Source organism: Trichechus manatus, unplaced genomic scaffold, assembly GCF_000243295.1.
Source record: "Trichechus manatus latirostris isolate Lorelei unplaced genomic scaffold, TriManLat1.0 scaffold00100, whole genome shotgun sequence".
In the NCBI taxonomy this organism is placed as follows: domain Eukaryota; kingdom Metazoa; phylum Chordata; class Mammalia; order Sirenia; family Trichechidae; genus Trichechus; species Trichechus manatus.
Window position 1 is genome coordinate 3461909 of NW_004444036.1, and position 26562 is coordinate 3488470.

The 26562-nt window shown below is 43.3% G+C and overlaps 1 protein-coding gene across 7 annotated transcripts in view; it reads right to left on the reverse strand.

The window, feature by feature from the left end:
• Positions 1 to 26562, reverse strand: part of SH3KBP1 (SH3 domain containing kinase binding protein 1) — a 407394-nt gene that overhangs the window by 82831 nt on the left and 298001 nt on the right. For all 7 annotated transcript variants that reach the window (XM_023737269.1, XM_023737268.1, XM_023737267.1 and 4 more), the window contains 2 exons: positions 22807 to 22901; positions 522 to 629 (listed from right to left, as the gene is read on the reverse strand). In XM_023737269.1, coding sequence (XP_023593037.1) covers positions 522 to 629; positions 22807 to 22901 — 203 coding nt within the window. The remainder of the gene's footprint in view (positions 1 to 521; positions 630 to 22806; positions 22902 to 26562) is intronic.

Consider the following 26562-nt stretch of genomic DNA (forward strand, 5'->3'; position numbering starts at 1 on the left):
AGCTCTGAGGGGCAGAACTGGATGGATAAGAGCAAATCACCACCCTCTTACACTGCAAAGTGCATCTAATTTTTCAATATTTCATGTTACATTGTAGGCAGAGAAATCACTACACCTGGAGTTAGGCAGAGATGAACTGGCTCATTTAAACAATAGCTTTGTAAAATAGGTTGCCACAAAGAAAGGGTTCTGGCAGTTTATTTAGGTGCTTAAATGTGCCAGGTACTGTACTGAGGGCTTTACATACATTATCTTGCGTATTCATGCAACAAACTAGACTAGGGATCACTGCTGCCAATTGACAGATGAGGAAACTGAGGCTCATGGAGGTTAACGGACTTGTCCACAGCCACACACCGGGTATAGGGCAGACGAGGGTTAGAATCTGGGTCCTTCTAACTCAGATGCTAGTACCCTTAAACGTTATACCAAACTTCCCCACCCTGCATCCCAAGTCCCATCACGGGAGCCACAATTCTGACAATGTGTGGAGCACGGAGATCAAAATCACACACACTTACATTGCCTTCCTTTTCAAAGTCCGGTGGGAGTAACTTCACAAAGTTATCGGGGAACACTCCTCGTCTGCCGTTGAGTTCTCCTTCCCACCAGCCTAGGTCGATGCAGTCCTAGGAAACAGGAAAGCAGACAGTGAGAAATGGGGTGAGCACCTTCCAGAGGGTCAGAGGGTCGCTATGAACTGGAATCAACTCAACAGCAATGGGTACCTTCCAGAGAGGTCTGACATCGCTTTGGAAATGGAGGCTCTTTCCTTGAGGAAAGGAGGAAACTATCAATGTGACAATGGTTACTAAGACTAAACACACCCCAAAGTCGGATGGGAGAATAAAAACTTAAGTGTGTTCGAGCTGCTGGCTGGGACGCAACACCAAATGCTGCTTTTAGATGTCCCCAAAGCAATAAAGTCTTTTTTTTTTTTTAAGATAGGAGCATGTGTATTTTCTTAGTTTTAATTTTACTGAAATAAAATTGCGTTGACTGCAAAAGCAGCTTAGAAAATATCACATGCACAAACGTCCTCTTTGATTAGCCCGTCACGAAGCTTATTCAGATTAAAAAGGGCTTTGCGACAGTCAGCCAAGCAGAAGGAAAAGCACGCTTCACACCAGCTCACGAGTGCACCGTTCTCCTTCACCTTCTCCTTTCAGCGTTGATGGGGCACAGTTGTCGTCATGCAAAGCCCTTTCCCCACCCTGCACAACTCAATGTTTCCTCAGTGTATTCATTCTTCCAGATCAAACCTGCTTTCCTTTGAATAATCCCTACTCTGTTATTCATTCATCAAACATTTATTGAGTGCCTACTCTGTGCCAGCCACTGAGCCAGGTGTCAGGGAGGAAGCAATGAACAAAACCGGCAACAGCCCTGCCTTTGTGGACCTCCCATCCTGGGCTTAACAGCTCCATGGTTCTCCTAGGCGTTCAACCTCATACCACAAGGCCCTTTCTATTTTTTTCCCATATTCACTTGGTCCCAAAAACCCCACTGCTGTCAAGTTGATTTGGACTCATAGCGACCATATAGGACAGAGTAGAACTGCCCCTATAGGGTTTCCAAGGCTGGAATCTTTACAGAAACAGACTGCCACATCTTTCTCCCACAGAGCAGCTGGTAGATTTGAAGACCTTTCAGTCAGCAGTGAGTGCTTTAACCACTGCACCACCAGAGCTCCTATTCACTTGGTAGGGGTCCTATATGCTCTACTTTTATATCTTACATTTGCCCTCTGTGTCCAATTCCACTTCTATCACCCCAATCCAGAACTTGTTTGGCCTACTGTAAACCTCCTTCCTCAGCATCTCTTCCTGCCCAGCATACGTGCAATACACACTGCTGTCAAGTACAGCCTCCTTGAGTACAAAACCGCTCCTCAGTCTTACGATCAACAACTCCCAGCTTAATACAAAATGAGTGAAGGCTTTCCAAAAAAACTGCTATCTACACAGAGGACTCATAAAGTTACATCTGGGGCTGGAAGATGATGGAGGAAGTGAGTAGATCATGCTCAGCGCTCATGGAGAGACGCTGGTGGTCCTCCCTACCACCAGTGGGACTGGGCTGGGGTTGTAAAGGCCCCTTGGTGTCGGCCCTTAGAGGGCCACAGCATATGTGGCTCACTAGCCAGTCCTTGCAAGATCAGAAATTCCAACAATGTGAGGAACACATCTGTCTCGTTCACTGTTATACTGCCAGCACACTGCACAATGCCAGATTATAATAAATACTTGTGCAATCAGTAAAACTCTTTCTAACCCTGAGTTCTGTGATCTCCTGCAGTCTAACACTTTGATTACTGCAGGACAAACTAGCCTCTCTCTACCTCAACTTGTGGGAATTCTATATATGTTAACATAAGCTCCACCTCTCCCTTCCCCAGCGCTGTCTGTTACAAACTGACCCCTTAAAAGAGAATGAGGATTTTGAAAATTGGTCCTTAATCACAGACTGTAAATTCTAGCCCCAACTAACACCAAAAAACAAATACCCTTGAAGCATCAAGTTCAGATTTACCTAGAACAAAAAGTTCAAAGGACTCCCAACACAAGAGAATGCCCATCTTTCTTGGAAAATGATAATGGGAAATCCAGGAAATAGTCTGGTCTTGCTCATGTCATACCATTCCATAAGCAATCTGGCATCATTTCCCAAAGAAGGATCCACAAATAGGATTTGATGGCTTCTGAAGTTCTTCCAACCCTGAGATGTTATAAATGTCATCAACAATACCAGAGTAACAGAGGTAGATGGGGGTAGAATTTCTTTACTTTTTTTATCCTTAGGGGAGCCCTGGTGGCACAGTAGTTAAGAGCTCGGCTGCTAACCAAAAGGTCGGCAGTTCGAATCCAGCAGCTGCTCCTTGGGAAATCTATGGGGCAGTTCTACTCTGTCCTGTAGGGTTGCTATGAAGTGCAATCGGCTCAACAGCAACAGATTTGGTTTCTTTATCCTTAGAAATTAAGTCTCTCAATCCAGAAGGCTCTGCTTCTGAGGAAATGCCTGGCATAATTTTTACTCTTCTTTTCTTGGATGTGTCCTTCTCTCTCATGTTCAAAACCCAACTTAAAGTTTACCTTTAGGAAGGAGAGTGTGATGAATGCTTTACCTTTTCTCTAACACTCAGTACGGTATTAATTTGCACCTCATGATATTCAACTCAGTAAACACCTATTAAAAGCAAAATAGATTTAAGTTCCTCCTATAGGAGACTTCATCTCACAGAATTTGGACATGTTATCAGGAGGGACCAGTCCCTGGACAAGACATCACGTTTGGTAAAGTAGAGGGTCATCGAAAAAGAGGAAGACCCTCAACGAGATGGACTGACACAGTGGCTGCAACAATGGGCTCAAGCATAACAACGATTGTGAGGATGATGCGGGACCCGGCTGTGTTTCATTCTGTGTACATGGGGTTGCTATGAGTTGGGACGGACTCGATAGCACCTAACAACAACAACATAGGTACTGCAGTGCTTCCAGACTAAGACTTGGAAAACAGGCCTGGCAATAGATTCACTTCCAAAAATCAGCCAGTGAAAACCCTATGGGTCACAATGGTCCAATCTGCAACTGATCATGGGGATGGTGCAGGACCAGGCGGTGTTTTGTTCCACTGTGCATGGGGTCACCATGAGTCAGGGGCCAACTCGACAGAAGCTAACAATGACAACATAGGCACTGAACATTAAACATGTGAAGAACAAGGTCCCTATTCCCAGCAGTAACCCATGAACCACTGTAATGATGCTTTGTTTTTTGCTTCCGTGTGTGAGAAAAACAATAAAGAAAAGTTTAATAAGCAAAAGCACATTCAGAATAACATTAGAAGTATTGCACCTCTACAGGGAAAATGTGCATAAGTGACACTAGATTTATTATATCTCCCATCGGTGGTGACTGGCTTGGATCTGTACTCTGCTTCTTAAGGAAAATATTAACAACGCTAATCATCGCATAATTCAAAGCAAAAGAGGGAAAAAGCAAAGGGAGAACACAATATGTCTAATTGTTCTGATCGACAGATCAAGAAACACAGGCTCATGTATAAGATAAGCACATTCAAAAAGCAAACCGCCAGTATGACTTGAAATACTAAGAGAAGTGAAAAATGGCACCTGCAGCAGGCAGAAAATGGTCCAAGGGTCAGGACACCTGGGGTGGGTTGGCCATTTACAGAGAACCTAGGCATTTTTTTTTCCAGCAACAGAAGTGAAAATAAGTCCTCTTCAACAAATCAGAAAACAAAGCTATCCTTTTGATGGTAGAGATGAAGAGGGCTGTGCTTCGAGAAGTGTAAAATAGCAGCCAATTTATCTATTGAGGATGTAAAACATGCAGGATAGGAGAGGAATTCAGGGGAAAAAGAAAATCATCTTATCCTCATGGGGCTCCCAAGCTCACAGCCTAGTGGGAGAGGCAGACACAGTGAATCAGTATTGCCCAGAAATACCAGCAAGAGGACTGGGCCAGATTCAAAAACAAGTGGGACCAAGAGAGGCTGGCAGCGTGGAAGGACAGAACAAGGGCAAAAACCAGAGGCAATGAGAAAGGTCAAGGGCAGGATCACTGGGAGTGGGGGAAGGGAAAAGGGAGAGATGGAAAGCTGTGGTCACGGAAGATAGTATTCCAGAATTGGAGGTTAGAGCTAAGCGAGGGCTTGGCTCCTGGGAGGCCCCCAACCAACGTCCACTGAACAGCAATGGTGAGGCAAGATGGCACCCATGAGTGACAGGGGCAAGCGGTCAATGACCTGTCAGGCCAGAATGTCATCAGGGTGGAAGTGGATGTACTCCAGTAGGATGGCAGAAGCTGAAACCACTGAGGAAGGAAGCAGTGTGGCCAAGGCACTGGATGATTTTAGGGTAACCATATCATGTATTTCTAAACCTGGGGCACTACAAATAATTACCAGCACCACAGGTGTAACCCAAGTTGATGGTCACCCTAGTGATTTTCAGACTCCAATAAGAAGAGGAAAGGGTGGTGTGGGCAGGTGGGGGATGGTCTCTAAACGAGGCAGGTGTTTGCAGTGGCCAAGAGTAAAAGCTCGGCATGTAGATGAAAGCTTACAGACAAAAGCTGATTAGAAAGAAGCTTCATTTGCATGAACGGAGAAGAAATAAACCTGTGCCCTTATCAAGAGTATGAAAAGAAATTCTATTTCTGACATAGAATGTTCACCCTTCTAGGATCAAATCCTCAAAATGGCCAAAATGGTTTCTCCATGCCTCATCACCAGGCAGATATTAGAGTAAAATAGATTTTTTTCTTAAAAACACCAATGATGTTTTCCTTTAAAGCAATGAATAAACAGAGCCTTAGGATATGCTGTAGTCCAGCCTCTCCTTTCTGCAACGTCCCAGCTATCTGGTCTTTGTTGGTATGTCATCAGTAAGAGACTTTGCTATGTCACAAGGTAGCTCATTCCCTATTCTGCCTGATATGTTTGTGCGGAACTTGGCGGGAGGGGAAAAAGAGCAAACTTGGCCATCTGATACTTCAGTGGCCCACGAGTGTTGCAAACCGGCTGGCTCTCAGTTTCCTGATGCACACAGAATGCTGTGCCTTGTTAAGAGTGACACAGAGGCTGGTTGTGAGTCCCTGAGAGGGAATGTGGCCAGGACACTTCTTCATCAAGCTCACATGGCATTCGTCATATGACTCAGCAGCACCATCATCAGGTGCAGATGAGCCACTCCTAGTCCCGGCTGCCTCGGGTGACACCACCTCGCAGTGGCTCACACACTTAGGGGAGGGGGCACGGAGGGAGGGATGCCAAGGCCCTGTGGTATGTATAAGGAGCAAGGCCCTGTCCAGACCTTCATGTCATGTCTGTCCCCTCAACCCTGCCTGAGTGGTCCCAGGGAACCTGGCTGAAGTGCTCAGGCACTCCACATAGCTACCGAGCAGGGACTGGCTGAGAGCGACTCCCTGACACGTAGCCTGTCGGCACAGACAGGGCCAACAAGCAAGATGGAGTCACCAGGGAGCCCGGGTGTGTCCACCTCTAGTTGAGGCACTTGAAATCTTTACAAATGACAAACTTGCCACCTAGCTTTTAAACTGACTAAAAGAACGAGCCACAATCTTGGGCTCTGTTTTGCCAAGCGTACAAAGCAATATACCAGGCCGGTGATTGTCATCCTTGCTGCACATTTAGAATCACCTGGAAATTTTTTACAATCCTGATGCCTAGGCCACAGTCCAGACCAATTAAATCACAATTTCCGGGGGTGGGACCAGGAAATCAGTACTTTTTAAAGGTCCCTAGGTTGTTCCAATGTGCAGGCTGAGAGTCAGTGATTCATACCAGCACTCCACAAACTTTAACGTATATGTAAATCACATGGGAGATCTTGTTAAAATGCTGATTCTGGGATTCTATCGGTCTGGGTGAGGCCTGAGATTCTGCATTTCTAACAAGCTCCCAGAGTCCCTGGGTGGTGCAAATAGTTAACCTGCTCAGCTGCTAACCAAAAGGTTGGAGGTTTGTGTACAATCAGAGATGCCTCGGAAGAAACACCTGGCAATCTACTTCCCAAAACTCCGTCACTGAAAACCCTATGGAGCACAGTTCTACTCTGACACACACGGGGTCACCATCAGTCAGAGTCAACTCCACAGACAACTGGTTTAACATGCTCCAGGTGATGTCAATGCTGTTGGTCCACAGACCCCATTTTGAGTAGCGAGAACAAGGATCTTATCTTTACACTTTTGTATCCACCTAGCACAATGCCTGGCACACGCAGATTCTGAGTAAATGTTGACTGGTTGGCTGGACCAATCTTTGACCAGATGGTTATTCTACTTCTCTCAATTTCACACATCAGAAGTAAGGTTGAAATGAACCGAGAAGCGGCAGGTGTAGATTATTTACACAATGTAAGCTTCATCTATATGCTCAGGCTTACCTGACTGTTGATCTGTAATGAATTTATTGTTGTTGAAGTTTGCTGTGGAGTCAATTCCAACTCATGGCGATCTCACGTGTTGGAGTAGAATTGCTCCATTGAGTTTTCTTGGCTTTAATCTTAATGGAAGAAGATCACTAGGACTTTTCTTCTGCGGTACCACTGGGTGGGTTCGAATCGCCAACCTTTAGGTCAGCAGCCACAGGCAAACCATTTGTGCTACCTAGTGACCTTACTGAATTTGTTAATCGTTCATAATTGTGGAAACAACTTAAAAAGTATCCCCAAAAGTAGGCCATATTTTCGCAGGCATTCTAAGTGTTCTGAGTTCAGACTAGAACATACAACTTAGAAATAGCCATTTCAAACCAAAAAATGGAACGATAAAAATGAGTGCACCACCTGGTCCAAATGAAAAAGAAAAGCACTCTGCCCAGTCACTTCTGGTGGTCAGTGCCACTGCGCTCCCTAGTACAGATTTCTCAGAAGTTACCCATCAGGGCTGTTTTTCCAGACCTTCCCTCATGACTGAGCTATTACTGAGGGAGAAAGCTGAGTGTCGTACAAATTTCAGCGGGGCTGCTAAGCGAGCCTCGGAGCGCCCAGAGCGGGGTCTCACACCCTCAGCACTCCAACAGCAGTACAGAAAGCGCTGTTTAATATTTACTAATGAACGCCTTCTGCACGGAGCTTCGGGGGGCTGTTGAGCAAAAGCTCCATCGAAGCCGGAGCCTAGGAGCACTTAGCTCTGTCTCTGCTTGTTAACACCTCCCCAAGAGATGCAATTATTCTGCATGGCTGGGATTTCTGCTCAAAATTTCCAACATCCCCGTAAGTCAGTTACTAAAGTGGGCCCATCAACATCACAGTTTATGAGGCAATGGGTGGGGGGTGGGGAGGGAAGAACTCTGGTGGAAGTGTCAGAAGAAATGCCTGGGCACTGTTAACAAAGGAAGCCCAGGGAGTGAGTCTCAGGGACAAGCCCACCCAAGAAAACGCCACCTCACAAGTGCCAAAATCCAACGAACACCAAAGCTTCGTCAGTCATTCACTGTTTTGTGATACCAGGAAGTCATGACCTCAAAGAGCTTATCTACTCGTAAAAAATCTTGACTTCTTACTGGGCAATAACTTACAGGATTTGGTATACTAACTTCTGAGTTTTAAATTCTACATACTGCATAAACTGGCAATAAAAAATTGGATGGATAACACCTAAAAAGCAGTAATCAAACTTCCTTTTTGTCATGCCAATATGAATTGATGCATGTACTGATGCCTGAAAACTGCCCCATGCCTTTCATAAACTACTTATTCCACACTTCATGAAATCCTACAGAAAAATAGACTCTGAAGAGTGATCTAGTCTCTGAATACTTCCTGAAAGGATGGTCTCTAGATCAGGGGTCAAACTATGGCCCACAGGCCAAATCCAGACCACTGTCTGTTTCTGTAAATTAAATTTAATTGGAATACAGCTACACCCATTCATTTACCTATTGTCTGTGGCTGCTTTCATGCTACAAGGCATAGCTGAGTCATTGTGACAGAGATGGATGGTCTGGCATGCCTAAAATATTTACGATTCTCGCCCTTTACAGAAAAAGTATGCTGATCCCTGCTCTAGATCGCTGCCGAACAATGGCTGGTTTTCTCTTCAAATGATGTGCAGAATTTTTATAATCTTTTTGTCTGAGTTACAATAATCAGTTATGTTGGTAAAACATTAGTCTTATCAATGGTATTATTGAAGAACACTTCAAGTTTGGGAGTTAAAATGTTTCCATGAGTATCTAGCTTGTGCAAGTAGTTAACTTATTTTGCCAATCCAAATTGAACTAAGGGCTAAATTATTAACTAAGTATGAATGTTATTTTTAAATTTGCCACTAAGAGTCATACATGCTGAAACTGCAAGTTTGGAATAATTCAGCAGCCTCAAGGCGTAGGAGTTTCTTGCTGCTACAACTGTTATTATTCCTATCATTCCCACATCCCCACAACCACCATACCACCTAATATTTACTGGGCAATTATTATGTGCCAATCACTGGGCTGAGGGTTTCATATCAGTTATCTTATTTAATTTTCACAACAACCCTAAAAATAGACAGTATCCTCATTTGATAAATGAGAAAACTTACTTAGCTTCTCATCAAACGAGAAACTAAGAAGCTAAGTAACTTGTTCAAGGTCACATGGTAAGTGTTGAAATTGGGATTAAAACCTGAGTAGTCTTAAAAACCTTTATCAGGAGGGACCAATCCCTGGAGAAGGACATCATGCTTGGCAGAGTGGAGGGTCAGAAAAAAAAAAAAAAAAGAGGAGGACTCTCAAGGAGATAGACTGATACAGTGGCTACAACAATGGATTCAAGTTGTCAAGGATTTCATTTTACTTGGATCCGCAATCAACACCCATGGAAGCAGCAGTCAAGAAATCGAATGATGCATTGCAAAAGACCTCTTTAAATTATTGAGCCCATTATGCTTGAGTCCATTGTTGTAGCCACTGTATCAGTCTATCTCCTTGAGCGTCTTCCTCTTTTTTGCTGACCCTCCACTCTGCCAAGCATGATGTCCTTCTCCAGGGATTGGTCCCTCCTGATAAAGATTTTTAAGACTAGTCAGGTTTTAATCCCAATTTCAACACTTACCATGTGACCTTGAACAAGTTACTTAGCTTCTTAGTTTGTACGTAGGATTGGAACCGACTCAACGGCACCTAACAACATCATTTGCCTTGAAATGAGCACTTAACGTTGTATTTTAAAAAAGCTGTTTCTAATGACACCTTCATCTCATCCATAGCACATGACTAAAGACACAGCTTACCTCTCAAGGACACGTGTCCTATAGCTGAGCATTCGTTTTCATTTCTGTTTAGAGAACTGTATTGATGCTGCATCCAAATATATGCTTTTCTTCCATTAAAATGATAGTAGATATGACAGAATATCATTTTGCCTCATTGATAAAGACCCTGGCATTTACAGAGCATCTTTCATTATGCTTTAAGAGATTTTCTTAGCTCCTGCACCGCCTCTAAGAGAGACAAGAAAGCTGTAAGTGGGGGGAGGGTGTTATCTTTATTTCACAGATAAGGACTGGGAAGGAGTAAGAGGTGAAGGGCATACCCACGATCATTATGAAGGTCAAGAACATCCAAGCCACTGCAGCAGCTGTTAACTGAAAGGTCAACAGTTTGAACCTACCAGCTGCTCTGCAGGAGAAAGATGTGGCAGGCAGTCTGCTTCCTTAAAGATTACAGCCTTGGAAACCCTATGGGGCAGTTCTACTCTGTCCTATAGGATCGCTATGAGTCAGAATCGACTCAAAAACAATGGGTCGGGCTTTTACCACCATTCCTCACCAGATAAATCTACATTTCTTTAAAAAAGTTTTCCTATTAGGAAGATCCAACTTGTTCCTTGGCCCAAAATTGTGTTTGGGGCCTTTTACCCTCTATTCAGCAAATTTATCTTCTAGGCCTGTGCAGTAGGTGTGAAATTTAAGTCCCAGGACAAATCTAGGCCCTCAGGCTGCTCAGCTGAGTCCAGGCTTGACTGCTGGAGTGTGCCTACATGTGTCCTGTCCACCACCTTGAGAGACAAGCAGTGGGGGTAGGGCAGGGAAAGGCTCCAATACAGGAGATTTGTGGCCCTGTATTACAAAGGATATTCCCAGGAAAACTCAGAACAAAAGGAGGTCTTTGAAATTCGTGTCATTATATATTAGGCAATTCTTTACTGCGCACTGGCGCTCAGTCTGCCTTGTAGGACAAACAAGGCAGCCAACAACATTCTCTTAACAGTGTCTTTTGCAGAGCAAAAGTTCTTAATTTTACCGAAGTCCAATTTATCAACTTTTTCTTTTATGGATTGTGCTTTTGGTGTCATATTTAACACAACAGTTTTCTCCTATGTTTTCATAAATAATTTGTTTTACATTCTACATATGAGTTATGATCCATTTTGAGCTAATTTTTGGACAATGTGTTAGGTTTAGGTTGGGGTTCATTTTTTTTGCCTATGGACGTCCAATTGTGCCAACACTATTTCTTGAAAAGACTACCCTTCCTTCCTTAAACTGTCTTTGCACCTTTGTTGAAAATCAATTGGCCCTATTTTTATAGGTCTGTTTCTGGACATTGTATTTCAGGGGCCAGCAAACTACAGCCTGTGGGCCGAAGAACCCCCAAGACTGGCCCCCAGACACTCTGCTAACTCAGAACTGAAACCATTCTCAAAGCCCATTTTTCAGACAAAGATTAGACAGGCCTATAAAACAAAAAAATAACGCACTTGAGGAACGTGCTTCTTACTTCAGTCAAATATATGGGACCAAACGGGCAACTCCTGTTCAAAAGCAAGATAAGAAGGAAGGGACAGGAACTAGACAAATGGACATAGGGAACCTGGGGTGGAAAGGGGGAGTGTGTTGTCACATTGTGGGGATTGCAACTAATGTCACAAAACAATACATGTATAAATTTCTGAATGAGAAATTAACTTGAGCTATAAGCTTTCACCTAAAGCACAATAAAATTTAAAAAAATATTTTGTGACACATGAAAGTTATGTGAAATTCAAATTAAAGTGTCCATTAATAAAGTTTTATTGGAACACATCCACACCCATTCATTTATGTCTATGGCTGCTTTCACACCACAATGGCGGAGCTGAATAGCTGCAACAGAGACATCTGGCCTGCAAAGCCTTAAATATTTACTATCTAGCCCTTTACAGAAAAAGTTTGTTCTGTATCGTTGCGTAGTATTCCGTTGTGTGAATACACCATAATTCGTTTATCCATTCGTCTGTTGATGGGCACCTAGATTGTTTCCATCTTTTTACTATTGTGAACGGTGCTGCAATGAACATGGGTGTGCATATATCTATTCGTGTGATGGCTCTTATTTCTCTAGGATATATTCCAAGGAGTGGGGATAGCTGGCTCGTATGGTACCTCTATTTCTAGCTTTTTAAGGAAGCGCCAAATCGATTTTCAAAGTGGTTGTACCATTTTATATTCCCACCAGTAGTGTATTAAGTGTTCTAGTCTCTTCACAACCTCTCTAACATTTATTATTTTGTGTTTTTTTGGATTAATGCTAGCCTTGTTGGGGTGAGATGGTATCTCATTGTAGTTTTGATGTGCATTTCTCTAATGACTAATGATCATGAGCGTTTCCTCATGTGCCTGTTAGCCGCCTGAATGTCTTCTTTGGTGAAGTGCCTGTTCATATCCTTTGCCCATTTTTTAATTGGGTTATTTGTCTTTTTGTTGTTGAGGTTTTGCAGTATCTTGTAGATTTTAGAGATTAGAACCTGATCAGATTTGTCGTAGCCAAAAATTAGTAAAACCATTCTTAAAAGCATGAATTTGCTGTGCTATACGGTTTGCCATAAAATGGGGAAATCTAAATCTGAAACATTTATTTTTAATGACTTTTTAAAAAATTTCTCTATGTGTCATAAACTAAGAAAAAATATTTGCACTATGAAAGACGACCAGTTAATATTATGAATATAAGGTATTTTTATAAAAATCATAGGAGAAAGGCCCCTAAAATTTCCAACTTCAGTGACAATTTTTTAAAATGCAAACCCTTATCAGATTAGCAGAGATTTTAAAAAATGATTTAATACCCACAGATGACAAAGATAGGGAAACACAATCTCCTGTGGGGAGACTGAATTGGCACAATCTTCCAGAACATCACTTAAATGCCTTTCAAATGAACTGATGCAGCATTATATTTAGGGATTTATCAATAATGAAATAATAACGAGAACTAATATTTACATAAGGAGCCCTGGTGGGTCAGTGGTTAAGCATTCAGCTGCTAACTGAAAGGTTGGCAGTTCAAACCCACCCAGCAGCTCCTCGGGAAGAAAGACCTGGAGATGTGCCCCCATAAATATTACAGCCTCGAACATCCTATAGGGCAGTTCTACTCTATCACATGGGATTGCTATGAGTCGAAAATCGACTCAACAGCACCCAACAACAATATTTATATAGCACTTACTATGAGCCACACATTCTAAGTACTTACTTAACTTCAACTCATTTAATCTTCACACCAGCAAGTAGGTAACTATTACCATTCCCATTTTACAGATGTGGAAACTCAGGCACACAGAGATTAAACAATCTGCCCACAGTTAAACAGCTAGTAGAAAGTGGCAGAAATAATTACATGCACAAAGATTTACAAACAAGGTGACGACTACGTCCAACGTGGTCTAACATAGAAAAAAAAAAAAACTGGAACAAAGCTAAATGCCCAATAAAAGAGGATTGTGGTACTTCACACATTAGGACAGTAAGGAACAATTTAGCCCTGTTGCCAAAGATTGTTGCTGTTGTTAGGTGCCGTCGAGTCAGTTCCGACTCACAGCAACGCTATGTACAACAGAATGAAACACTGCTCGGTCCTGTGCCATCCTCAGAGTCATGGCTACCTTTGAGCCCATTTTAGCAGCCACTGTGTCAATCCATCGCATTGAGGGTCTTCTTGTTTTTCACTGACCCTCTACTTTACCAACCATGATGTCCTTCTCCAGGGACTGGTCCCTCCTGATAACACGTCCAAAGTAAGTGAGACGAAGTCTCACCATCTTTGCTTCTGAGGAGCATTCCGGCTGTACTTCTTCCAAGATAGATTTGTTCGTTCTTTCGGCAGTCCATGCATGGTATATTCAATATTCTTTGTCAACACCATAATTCAAAGGAGTCAGTTCTTCTTTGGTCTTCTTTACTCATTGTCCAGCTTTCGCATGCATATGAGGCAACTGAAAACATCATGGCTTGGGTCAGGTGCACCTTAGTCCTTAAAGTGACATCTTGGCTTTTGAATACTTTAAAGAGGTATTTTGCAGCAGAAGTGCCCAATGCAATGTGTCTTTTGATTTCTTGACTGCTACTTCCACGGGTGTTGATTGTGGATCCAAGGAGAATGAAATCCTTGACAACTTCAATCTTTTCTCCATTTATCATGATGTTGGTTGTGGGTCCAGTTGTGAGGATTTTTGTTTTCTTTATGTTGAAGTGTAATCCATACTGAAGGCTGTGGTCTTTGATCTTCATCAATAAGTGCTTCAAGTCCTCTTCACTTTCAGCAAGCAAGGTTGTGTCATCTGTATAGCGAAAGTTGTTAATGAGTCTTCCTCCAATTCTGATGCCCCGTTCTCCTTCACATAGTTCAGCTTCTCGGATTATTTGCTCAGCATTCAGACTGAATAAGTATGGTGAAAGGATACAACCCTGACACACACCTTGCTTGACTTTAAACCACGCAGTATCTCCTTGTTCTGTTCGAATGACTGCCTCTTGATCTATGTACAGGTTCCTCATGAGCACAATTAAGCGTTCTGGAATTCCCATTCTTTGCAATTTTATCCATAATTTGTTATGATCCACACAGTGGAACGCCTTTGCATAGTCAATAAAACACAGGTAAACATCTTTCTGGTATTCTCTGCTTTCAGCCAGGATCCATTTGACATCAGCAATGATATTTCTCATTCCACGTCCTCTTCTGAATCCAGCTTGAACTTCTGGCAGTTTCCTGTTGATGTACTGCTGCAACTGCTTTTGAATGATCTTCAGTAAAATTTTACTTGTGTGTGATATTAATGATATTGTTCGATAATTTCCACATTCTGTTGAATCACCTTCCTTTGGAATGGGCATAAATATGGATCTCTTGGCATAGACAAGTGAGCACTTCCAGTGATGCATCTGTTCGTTGAAATATCTCAACTGGTATTCCGTCAATTCCTAGAGCCTTGTTTTTCACCAATGTCTACAGTGCAGCTTGGACTTCTTCCTCCAGTACCATGCCAAAGATAGTCATGATATATTTTAGACAAAGAAGGTTACAAAATAGTGTGTATAGTGTGAGCCTATTTTTATTTTAAGCTATAATTATGTGTGTGTGGAATATGTCTGGAATGACAATTGCTAAAATGTTAAAAGAGGTATCTGAAGGTGGTGACATCATGGGAAATTCTGGCTTTTCTTATTTATCTGTTCCATTCTCATTTTGTCTTCAAGAGCAAGTATTCTTTAATTTTAAAGTATTATTAAAAGCAAATCCCATGTCACTTTCCATCTCAGAAACAGTATATTTTAACAAAATGCAAATGCGAATGTAAAGAGCTTTGAGATACTTAATAAGATGGAGGTTATGCAAATATAATAAATTTCTTTCACCCTGAGGAAAGGTTAAAATAAATAATAAGGACGAATTTCAGGGAAAGTACTGACTTTAATTTCAGGACAGTTCAACATACCAAGAAAGAACTTTCAGTCACCAAGCATATGTCTTTTCTTCTTCCTATAAAGCTTATCATAGTGGAAACTCTCATTCAACTTTTACATTTCTAAAGCACTTTCAGTCACAGCATCTCATTTAATCCTTAAAATAGCCATCTGAGAGTAATACAAACAGAAAGGTTGGAAATAGACAGTAGAAAAAAAGGAGAGTTTCTCTATAATTCCTTACGACACCTGCAGATTTTTCTGTATGCGGCAGAAAAAAATGTCCGAAGATGGTGGTGCCAGGATTACGGATGTCCCTGCCACTCAATAAGAGCCCTCCAGGGAGATATAACTATTAGGGTGAACAACTGAAGGGCCTCTTTAGATAGTTTTATAGAACTTGTGGAGGTACACGAAGTTGGGGATTCATATCAACTGCAAATTCACTGGAAAAATCTGCAATTATGACCATCAAAACTTTGGGGGTGGCATTGTTTTGACTATCTACTGGTAAACTGGAAAGAAATTTTCTTGCACACCAAGCCCTATGTTTAATATCTCCATCTAATTTAAAAATGTGTATTTGTGATGGCAAGCAAGCTCAGGGAAGGAGAGTTTTGAGCAAATCCACTTATGGTGTCAAGTTTCCTCCCACCAGCCCCAAGTTCCTGGCTCCGTTTAAGAGTAAGATAAAACAGCAGCAAACTATATTCCGTTGGATTGCCAACGCTCTGAGGAGCAAATATACTGTGACTTCTGTCTCGAGTAAGCACATACGCAATCTAACAAGACAGGCCATACTGCAAGAAATACATCCTAGACATAAATGACTCATTTGCAAAACACTGACATTTGTCAAATGTGTGTAAACCCAGACGATCCCAGACCTATGCTTAACTTCTTCATTCACTCATAAAACATGTCCTTCTAATGGGTCTGTCAGCTTGCCATCATTTTCAGGGTGGCACCTGCTAATTTACTCTTCACCCTTGAAACCACATTTAATCCTAGCATTTTACCTCTGCTAAAAGCTTCAGCAGTTCAGAGAGAAAGGGCCAAGGCCAGCAATCTATTTAGCTGATGGACTTTCTTCTACTAAGCTAAGAACCTTTTCTGAGATTCCTAAAAGTCTGCCCCTTTGTGGCAGCATCCTTACTTCCTGTGGGGCGGGAAGCAAGGGAGTTGGAAAACATTTTTCACTTGAATAAATGTTTAAATTAATTAAGGAATTAATAGAAGGGAGGCAGGAAGGGAGGAGGAAGGGGAAATCAGCATCAGAACAAACAAAAGACCATACAATCACAGAACGGCCTAGGAAGACGCTCAGGACTCCACCATTCTGCTTCTGGCGTATTCCCATCTTGCTAACTGGAAACAGCAAGCAGAAAACTAATGGGCACCCAGGACAAGGGAGAAAAGAGGACCTCCAAGTCCACGGGGCAGGGGAAGAAGGAAGCGGGAGAAGAGGGCTTGGGGGCACAACAGGGACCAACATGAGCCCTGAGCCAGCTCATCACTTCCCTCTGCACTTGCTATCATTCCCTTCTTAAGAGATGACAAGTATGGAATCTAAAAGTTGTGGATGATCCAGAAACCACCACTGTGACGTCCTGACCCTAATATGTAAGAAATATGGAGACACAGACAAAAGTGTCAGAAACCAGTGGATGGGGTAATGTTGTGATCCTATTGTTTTTCTGCTAAATAATAGTGAGTACTTGCCCTAGATACCCAGAAACAACTGATGACTCTCAACAGGTAGACAAGATCACCTCTGGGAGTGACTGAGCCCCATCCCCCACAAGCCGTGACATCCCTGAAGGAGAACCAGCTCAGGTTTCAGTTACCACCCTGCCTGCTCCAAAGGCCCAGTGCAGCAGGAGTCAAGGGAGCACCTGACAAGGAGTCAGGAGGTGACCTTTGCCCTGCTCTCCCACTGACTTGCTTTGAGTCCCCTGGGAAAGCTGCTTAAATGCTCTGTGCCTGTTTCTCCTTTGCATCTAGAGGGAAGACCCATAACCCCACCTAACACCCAGGGCTGTTGGGAGGTAAGACAGGTGCTGAACTCAGGAGAGCTTCATGAGGAAAAAGGAGCAGTGATGAGGGGTCCTGGGCTCTCGCTGCCAGTGGCCCAGAGGGGTACTGCGCTGGGAAGCAACAGCCCTGCAGGGACCAGTATAGTCTTGCCAGTCTAATCCTCTGCTGAGCATCTGCCAGCTGTGAGAGTCGCTTCTTTGCAGAGCTCTTCTATACATACAATCTCTCTTCCTTCTCACCTGGGAGATAAGTTGTTGTTGGGTGCTGTGGAGTCAATTACGACTCACACCAACCCCATGTGACAGAATAGAACTGTCCCATAGGGTTTTCTAGGCTGTAATATTTACGGAAGCAGACTGCCAGGTCTTTAGGGTGTTGGAATCCTCTCCAGTTTACAAATGAGAAAACTGAGGCACAGAGCACCTAGCTGACTTGCCCAAGGGATCAAAGCAAGCTAGCAGTAGAACCTAGGGGGATACGGACCACGTGTGGGGTCCTCAGCCTGGCTCCCAGCTGCTCCCTACCCCATGGCCACTCGCCAGCTTTCTTGCTGAGCCCCAACACTCCCGCTCTTTCATACCCTCTATCATGGCTCACTCTGCGTCCCTCCCGTGGAACGCCCTCTAAAGCCTCTCCTTACTGAAGTCCTACCCTTCCTGGCCCCCAACTCACCGCCCACCTCTCCTCCCTGCAACTGGCTGTGCTTCCCACATCCTCGGAAAAGTTGGCAGGCTGGAGAGGGCCTCTATCTCACTGTCCTCGCTATATTCTATGTCCCCCAAGGGTGGGGGCAACATCTGTCTCATCTTTGTGGCTCATCCCCAGAACCAATTCTCTCCCTCAGCGCTCAGGACTGACCTCTGTCCCAGCCCTCCTCCATTCGTCTGTTTGTTCCTCTGTTCCTACCCTAGACCGTGAGTTCCAGGTCGTGAGCCCCCAGGCTCAGTGTAGGGTTTGGAGTTAAGACTGCCTGAGGCAAAATCGAGCTTCACAGCTTACTAGCTGTTGTTCTTGCGCAGGTTCTTGAACCTCTCTGCGCCTCAGTTTCCTCATCTCTGGAATGGGTTAGTTAAGATTCAGTTCTACCTCCGCCCTCACAGCATGTCTAGCTCCAAACATTCGGGATCTCTGGTTTGATACCTCCCTAAACTCCCCAAAAAACCAAAGTTGCCATTGACTCGATTCCGACTCATTGAGACCCTACAGGACAGAGTAGAACTGCCCCATAGGGTTTCCAAGGAGTGGACGGTGGATTCAAACTGGCGACCTTTTGGGTAGCAGCCGTTGCTCTTAACCACTATGCCACCAGGGCTCCCTAGGAAAAGGCAAAACTCCCAGTTTGTATTTTTTTTTTTCTAGTGGTTACCGTTATATTTCTACCTTTATATGATACTATGGGCCCCCTCTTTCTTTAGGTTGCACCTATTGGTTTCCTCCCATGAACATCAATGCTGGCTTGTACTGTTTTCTCTCCCTTCCCTCCATCTCCACCAATACATGAATGTAGTCAATAATACTCTCTTTCTTACTGTTTATGTTGTTAATATGCTTCCAACAATGAAGAAACATGGGGGTTGTGTTGGCTGTGTTAGGGGTCAAAGACACAGCTGCCCAATGGGAACCTTTTTTACAGGAAACACCTGAAGATCCTTGGTGACAAAGGGGTCATCTCAGGATCCCTTCCTCCCAGGCTTGAGGGGGCTGGGAGGAAAGTGCTATGGCTCAGAGGCCAAGAGCAAGAACACTGTCCCTCTGCACAGCTGAGCTCCTTCTGCCTCAAGTGGCCAGGCCCAGGGCAAGACACAGTCCCTGATGGCAGCCACCCTGACAGCTGAGTCCCGCCTGGCTTCCACAGAGCTGTTCCTAGCCCTTTCCAGGGAGCGTCCGGTTGGAAAACAGACCCCAAGCTTCTGAACTTTTTCAAATTGCTCTGAGTACAAATTGAGAAGGCAGGGATGAGGGCGGCAGGAACTCAGAAGAGGCAGCTATTTTTGAGTGACTGGAAATAAAAGCTAAACACAGGTGTGTTCTGCACGAGTGGAAATTTTCCCAAATCCACAAGAATTCTTTATAAATAAACTAAAAAACGAACTATTTGGGTTGCCACATTTAATCCTAGTTTCCAAGGATACACACAAATAGTTCGGGTCTTCACACATTATTTCCGGAGCTGCGGAGGATTTATAGGCACCCACTAAAGGTGTGTGGTTCATTTTCTAGAAAGCTACATGAACTGACAATCTAAGATTAGAAACTACAGCAATGCCTGTCCTGTGACTCCTGCCCTACCTAGTGCAGTAAAACAGGGCAAAGGAAACCCCCTTCACTGACTACCAAAGGAAACCATCGGGCGGAATGCGGGGCCAACCGAGAAAGCTCTACAGCAAGGGCAACTCAATTTAGAGAACAGTACTTCAGGCTTCTCACCTCAACTCACACATCTTGAAATGCATATACAACAAATCATGGTAAAACTCTTCATTTTACAATAGCAATAGCTCACACTCATCTACGTAAAGTTCTAGGAGATTCCTCCCGGGGGAGGAGGTTAAGACTTCTCTGTAACATCAACAGAGTTTTACAGACGCAGACTCGATTTCCCCCACTTTCAGCAGGCAAAATATGGCACACTGTCTTTCCAACTTCTTCCTAAAATCTCAGCCACTGTGAATTCTTAACTATTTTTGGTAGACTTTTCACTGTTTTTACCTACTTACAGCATGACATCCAGCTCCAGCAGCAAACTGGGCCCAGCCACAAGAGCCCTCGCATTCTCAGGAAGCTGAGGTATGGGAAAGCAGCCAAAACGGAAGTGACAATCGCCAGAGTCCAGGTACCACTAGTGGCCTCCTCCCTGTGAGAGGCACTTCATACACAGTGTCTTAGTAAATCCCCACAACAGCCCTTGCTTTACGGCCTAGGACCCTTAGGTTCAGAGGGGTTGAGTAACATGCCTAAAGACACACAGGCAGTACTGAGAAGATTCATGTGGAACAGCCACGTGGACCAAGGCCAGGCAGATAGATTGAGGCCAGACCACTTGGGGAACTGAGTGCCCAGAGAATATAGCCCTAGTGGCACAGTGGTTAAGAGCTGGGCTGCTAACCAAAAGGTCAGCAGTTCAAATCCATCAGCCGCTCCTTGGAAACCCTATGGGGCAGTTCTACTCTGTCCTATAGGGTCGCTATGAGTCAGAATCCACTCGACGGCAAGGGTTTGGTTTTGGTTTTTACAATAAAGGAAAAAGGAATTTACTAAGATGGTCCTTGGAACAGAGGGGTTACTGAGCAAAGCACTGTTATTGGATACAAAAGAAGGGCTGTGGTGTTAGGAGCTGGGGAGAGGACTTAGGAAGAAAGTGTCTGCAGGTTCTGGCGCTGCTTGGCTTGGGGACCCGGGGGACCAAGTGGTGCAATGATACGGGAATTCTAGTTCCAAGTGGCAGGATTAGTAGGCAAGCCAGTCAAGGAACCAGGTATATAGGGAAGATGACCAGTTCACGGTTTGGAAATGCAATATTAATATCTGTAGGTTGTGTTACAGTTTCCAAACTGCTTTTAAATACATTAATTGATTAAACTGGGTAAATGTGACGTCACCTTAGGGAAACTCCTGACAGCAGCCTTTCACACCCGCCTGCTTATTTCTCTGTCCTGTGTGGATGTTACCCGTAGAGAGTCCCTGTTGGACTATGATCTCAATACAAATCAGATTCTTTTTATCACACTGGACCTCCGGCTGGGATGTAGGGTCAAAATAATCAAGATGAATGTGTTCTCATCATGATATGTATTTATAAGGGTAAGGACTGGAATATATGCATTAAGACAGAAATAGATGTGCTCAGGTAAGAACCATCCATGGTGTTTTCTTTTTCCAAAACCTCATTAAACATTACTGATACAGCTGGTACGTCGGTGCATCTGTTTTCAATTAAAAAGAGGCTGCTGTCCTGCCAAAAACAAAAACAAAAACCAGGAAAATAGACCCACCCATTGCAGAGAACGGCAGTTATTTAATTCTCTGGTTGCTTTGTCATCACGGGGGAAAGGGCTCCACCCCTTTACCTGTATCACAAAAACCAAACATCTGTGCTAATTACTGAAGTATCTGCATTATGCTTCACGCCCATTTAACAACTTCCTTATTCTGTTTGTTTGGCTAAAGGTATGGTTAAAAATAGGAAATGCACTGTGTATAAGAAATTGAGGCCCCACATGAGGGCGAGGGAGAGGGGATGAAAAAGAGAAAACCCGAGCTGGCCTCATTTGCAGAAAGGAACAAGGGAGCCATTTCTCCCCTTCTCTGATCTTCTCCTGCCACGTTCCACACCTACAGCAATATACTGAAATAACTTAAGGGGAGAGTATGTTTATAGGTACAAAGATGGCCAAGTTCTGGAGTGATCTGAGAAGCAGGGGGATCATTTGCTATTCAGAAAGGCCCAGCCCTTCTCATGCAGAGGGGGTGAGAGGACCAAGCTCTCTCACTCAAGAAACTTGACCTTGGGCAAGCTACTTACCCTCTCTAGTCATCAGTTCCCTGGCATCTTTGGATTAAGGCACTTAAAACATACACCCTCTAAAGCCCTTTTGGAGAGTAACCATCCTTGATTATAAAGGTAGGCCCTGGGTGGAGGTGTGGCAGCCCCGTGGGCCCTCCTTCCCAGTAATGGCCAGAGGTAGTAGGTTCCTGGGCCTTCCCCCAACCCCAACCCCTTCCTCTCTTTCACTACATCCTCCATCCTGCCAAAGCCCCGCGTCTGCACAGGTAGCCATGATGACCTCCAAGTCACACCTGTGCTAAGGGAATTACAGTTCCCTGCCACTCACCTGGACACAAGAATAAAACCACCTGACACATATTAAAGACTGTTCAGCTTTTAATCATATTCCACCATCATAACAACCCTGACCTTCAGAGAAAAGGCCACATATTCCAGGAATCATTTAAATAAAACATCTTTCAACCACTTACTTGGCAAGCACCATTGCACAAAAACATAAACATCACACAGTCAAAGCCTGGTTAAATGGCGTCCCTTTACACAGATTTTATAGCTCTCCAGTTTACAGGGCTCTGCCTGTAATGATAATAAAATCATCCGAACCTCTTAGCCCAAACAAGACAGGAGAAATTCCCTCAGGATGCCACCTGCCTTTGATCTCAACAGCAAACATTCTTGAAGCGTGTTTGGCCTGCGAGGCATGACCTGCTTTTTCAAAGCCCCTCCTTGGACACTGATGACACAGAGCTTCACAGCGCGGCTGCTGCGGAGGGCAGGGCTCCAGCCAAGCAGGCCACCTTTGGGGTTATCCGTTCTGGGGCTGATGTTTTCTGCAAGGACATGCAAATCTGCAACTGGCCCAAAGCAAACAGAATCTGTTCACCTCTCACGGAGTCCATTCACCTGGATTCATCGGTCTTGGCCTGATCACCCGAAAAGATGCTCACCATGGGCCTGTGAAAACCAAGTGCTTCAAGGGCTTAAACAAAAGCTTGCCCTCTACAGTCAACACCCCAAAGAGTTTCACAGTTTACATGGCAGGAGAGAACTTTTGTTTACCTTATTGATGAGAGCGACTATATCACCTTCTTTGATTGTCAATTCATCGTCATTCTGTGCCTCATACGGAAATATTACTTTGCAGTAATCCTTGGCTGTAGGAAGAAAGAAAACACAACCTTTAAAATGCTTTATCTAATGAGCTGGACCAGGAGAGGCTGTTCTCTAGCACACTAACTTCAGGGAAAAGCACGCTGAACAGGTAGGATAGTACCACTGCATAAAGAGACAGTCATCCTCAGAAAATGACCTCAGATTGCTCATTTCTGGCTCATGCATGTTTATTGTTTTCATTTTTTCCCTCCCAAATCATGTGCTGTCATGAAATGCCATGACTACTTAATTTCTCTCAGGCAGAAAAGCAAAAATGTTTCCTTGGTCTCAAGAAAATAGACATGTGCCATTTTATATATTATTTGGGTGCATACATAAGCTGATACAACCTACAAAGAGCAAAAACTTCGAACTTTGCCTCACTGCCTTCTTCCCTACATCACTAAATCAGAAACAAGGTATTTGTATATGTTACAAAGCAGATGTGGTACATTATACAATGAAAAATGATCCCATTATGGTATGTCTTAAGAGGCAGATGATGATGTGTTTGTATGTGAACACATGTATATAAATTTGCACTGATCAAATGTTCTTTACACACACATGTGAACCTGCCTATTCATAGATGGAGTTATTTATCAGCAAGTACATGCACCAGCCCTCTCCAAAGAGGGACAAATACCAAGGTCACTCAAAATCAATTCAAACAGGTCTGAATTATGAGCTTTTGAAAGTCTATCTAATGATGTAAATGTTAAATCTTCTCTAATTACACAAAAGTACCAGTTAAAACGGTGAAAACATTTGTGTTAAAATATTTTTAAGGTAGTTGAGAAGTTAAGACATGGATAACTAGGGTCTGATGACTCAAGACAGAAGGTGGGAAAAAAAATACAAGAGAATTAGTATCTCCTGGAACAGGCATTTATTATTCTGCATCAATGTCAACAATCCCAATGGCTTTGGATGGCTTTAGATATTTCCCAAGGATTGGGCCAGTTCCTGCAGAGAGATCATAACCTAGAGTTATATGTGTAAGTATCAATTATATTGTCCCTAGTACAGTTTATATCACTGAAATGTGTTTCTTTATTATGGTTAATGTCTCATCAATCAAAGAAAGTGATATATAAAATAAAGCCAATAAAAAATCCATAATACAGATACAGTGTATTATGGGTTGAGATATGACAGACAGAGAGGGAAGGAGAGGGATTGACTGCTTCTGTGTGGATGTTTTGGTTTTCCATCCAATGGCTTGAAGCTAGCAGTTACACCCCCTACCCTAGCGTTGGAAACCTTAGGTCTTACATCTTACATTCTCTGCCCCGATGGCTTTTGCTCAGTAACTTGTGTTAAAATCCCATCAATACCAAAATGCCTACTAAATATTCCTAAGCCCACCAACGTCCTACCTCTCTTTAATTAGTAATAGCAAACCTCCCAAATTCTGAATCAGTCAAATGTTCTAAAGGGAGGGAAAAAGTTAAGCATCTTTAAATTGGATAATGACAGTTCCTTACCAATTTTCCTATTGACTGTGCTAGTGAAATATGACTACCCAACCTCAAAACTTACAACACTGAAACAAATACACTATCATTGAAGAACCGCCCTGCAGAGTCTCGCCTTTCAGAATAATTCTTTGGATGGAAACCGCAGACATTCTACAAAAAGATCAGATACCCATAGCCAACAAAGAATGAAGGAGCAGGTCATGTTTCCATTCCTTTCAGTCAGCGAGGGGGTGGGGGAAGCCAAGTAAGTGAGGTAGACACTGTTGGTTGACTACCTATCAGCCAGGCCTCGCCCCCTTCTGAGGTCACAGAATCCTGATTTGTTCAGGTATGATTTTCAGGAATACAGACCCCTCCTACAGCCCCAAGGATGACTAAAATATATCTAAGCAAATAATGTTAGTTTCACTCCTGTTGGTCAGTGACTGGTTTAGGGGTGGATATGTGATCTGCTTCCAGCCAATGAGATGTGAGGGGAAATCTGCTGGGGAGGGAGCCAGATTTTGTTCCCTGCCAAAAAGAGAGACCTGAGGAAAATAGTTGCTCCTGCCTTTCTGCGTGTAGCATCGCTGGAAGACAGTATAATGTTTGGTGCTCCAACAGCCAGATTTCAACCACGAGAGGACTACCAAGATAACCACAGAGGAGTGGACCCTGGGCCCTGACACTGTGGAGCTGCCTGGAGAAATAAACAACTTCACAGGTCCTGCCTCTGCACCACTTGTTATGACTTCATAACACTATTGCTTAACACTACCTTGTGGTCCAGATAGTCAATACTCAAAGCAGAAGTCACCCTGATATGAAGAACTCAGTAGAAGAAGGGGAAGCTTCTAGTTACCTCCTCTGAAAAACTTAACTATTGGTCTGGCAAAATAAATAAACAAATAAAATAAAAATAGCCTCTTCCAATACATCTTTGTCATTCTCTTTCACTCCTCAATTCTTCCTTTGCTACATCAGGACCTGGCATATAGTAGCGGGTCAACACATGACTGTCGAATTGACTTATAACCAACACAGTGAGAAAACATTAACAAGAAAGTACTATATCATGCCTTTAAAATGTTTCACAGGGCCATTTTGTTTTAGGCTCACAATTTCCCCACAGGATAGGGAAGGCAGGTGTACTCCTGACTTTTTTTTAAAAACAGCTTTAATGAAATATAATTTATCTACCATAAAATTCATCTACTTTTAGTGTTCAGTTTGATGAATTTTAATACATTTATACTGTTACGTGACTATCACCATAAACCAATTTTAGAACACTTCCATCACCCCAGCTATGCTGTTCTATGAGTGAGGCATTAGATATGGAATTATCTGGAAAGCACCAGAAAAGGAGAACTTTTAGATAAAAAGAGGTACTTGCATCATGTCTCATCCCTCTTTGCATCCCCAGACCCTGACATAGGGCTCCCACTCCATATTTCTTGATGATCCCCAAGTGATACCTATAATGTGGAGGAATATTGGAGGGGCAGCAAGCTAGGAGGAGAAGATTCTGGGCCAGGAGTCAGGACACTAGAGATTGGGCTCTGGTCCCAATTGAGCTCTCCCAAACACATGATCTTAGGTAATCACATTGCAGCTCTGGCCCTCAGCACCCTCGTCTGTAAAATGGGGGGCCGGAAAATGAGGGGCATAATGAAAGTTCGGTCAACTTCCAAAATTTCTTTAAAGCAGCCAAATACTTTTAGCAATTTGTCAAATAGGAAACACACTTAAATGTATTCCAGAACTCCAACACAAAACAACTAACAACAGAGCTGCTCTGGTTCAACTGTCTCATCTCCCACCCAGGTCGCCAAAAATATCACAGGGAAGCTCTGGGGGCTCCGAGGAACACATTGGGCTGGACCTGATTGCTGCCAGCTCTACCATTTCATGATTCTAGTTACAGGCACTCTAAATCAGGACTCCTGATCAAACATGGCAACCATCAGCCTCACACTTTATTATTACATATTTTAAAATAAGAATTTATTTTTACTTATAAGGCATTTGGACCCTAATTCAGCAGTGTTGGAAAATAAAAATGTTATGTTGGTTTGGATACACCAGTGGTTTTAAGACACTCTAAAACAAATGTTCGCATCACATGACTCCCTTCAGCTGGTTTTATAATACAGTCATATAAAAAACAAATAGAAAAAAAAACCCTCCAAAGCAGCACACA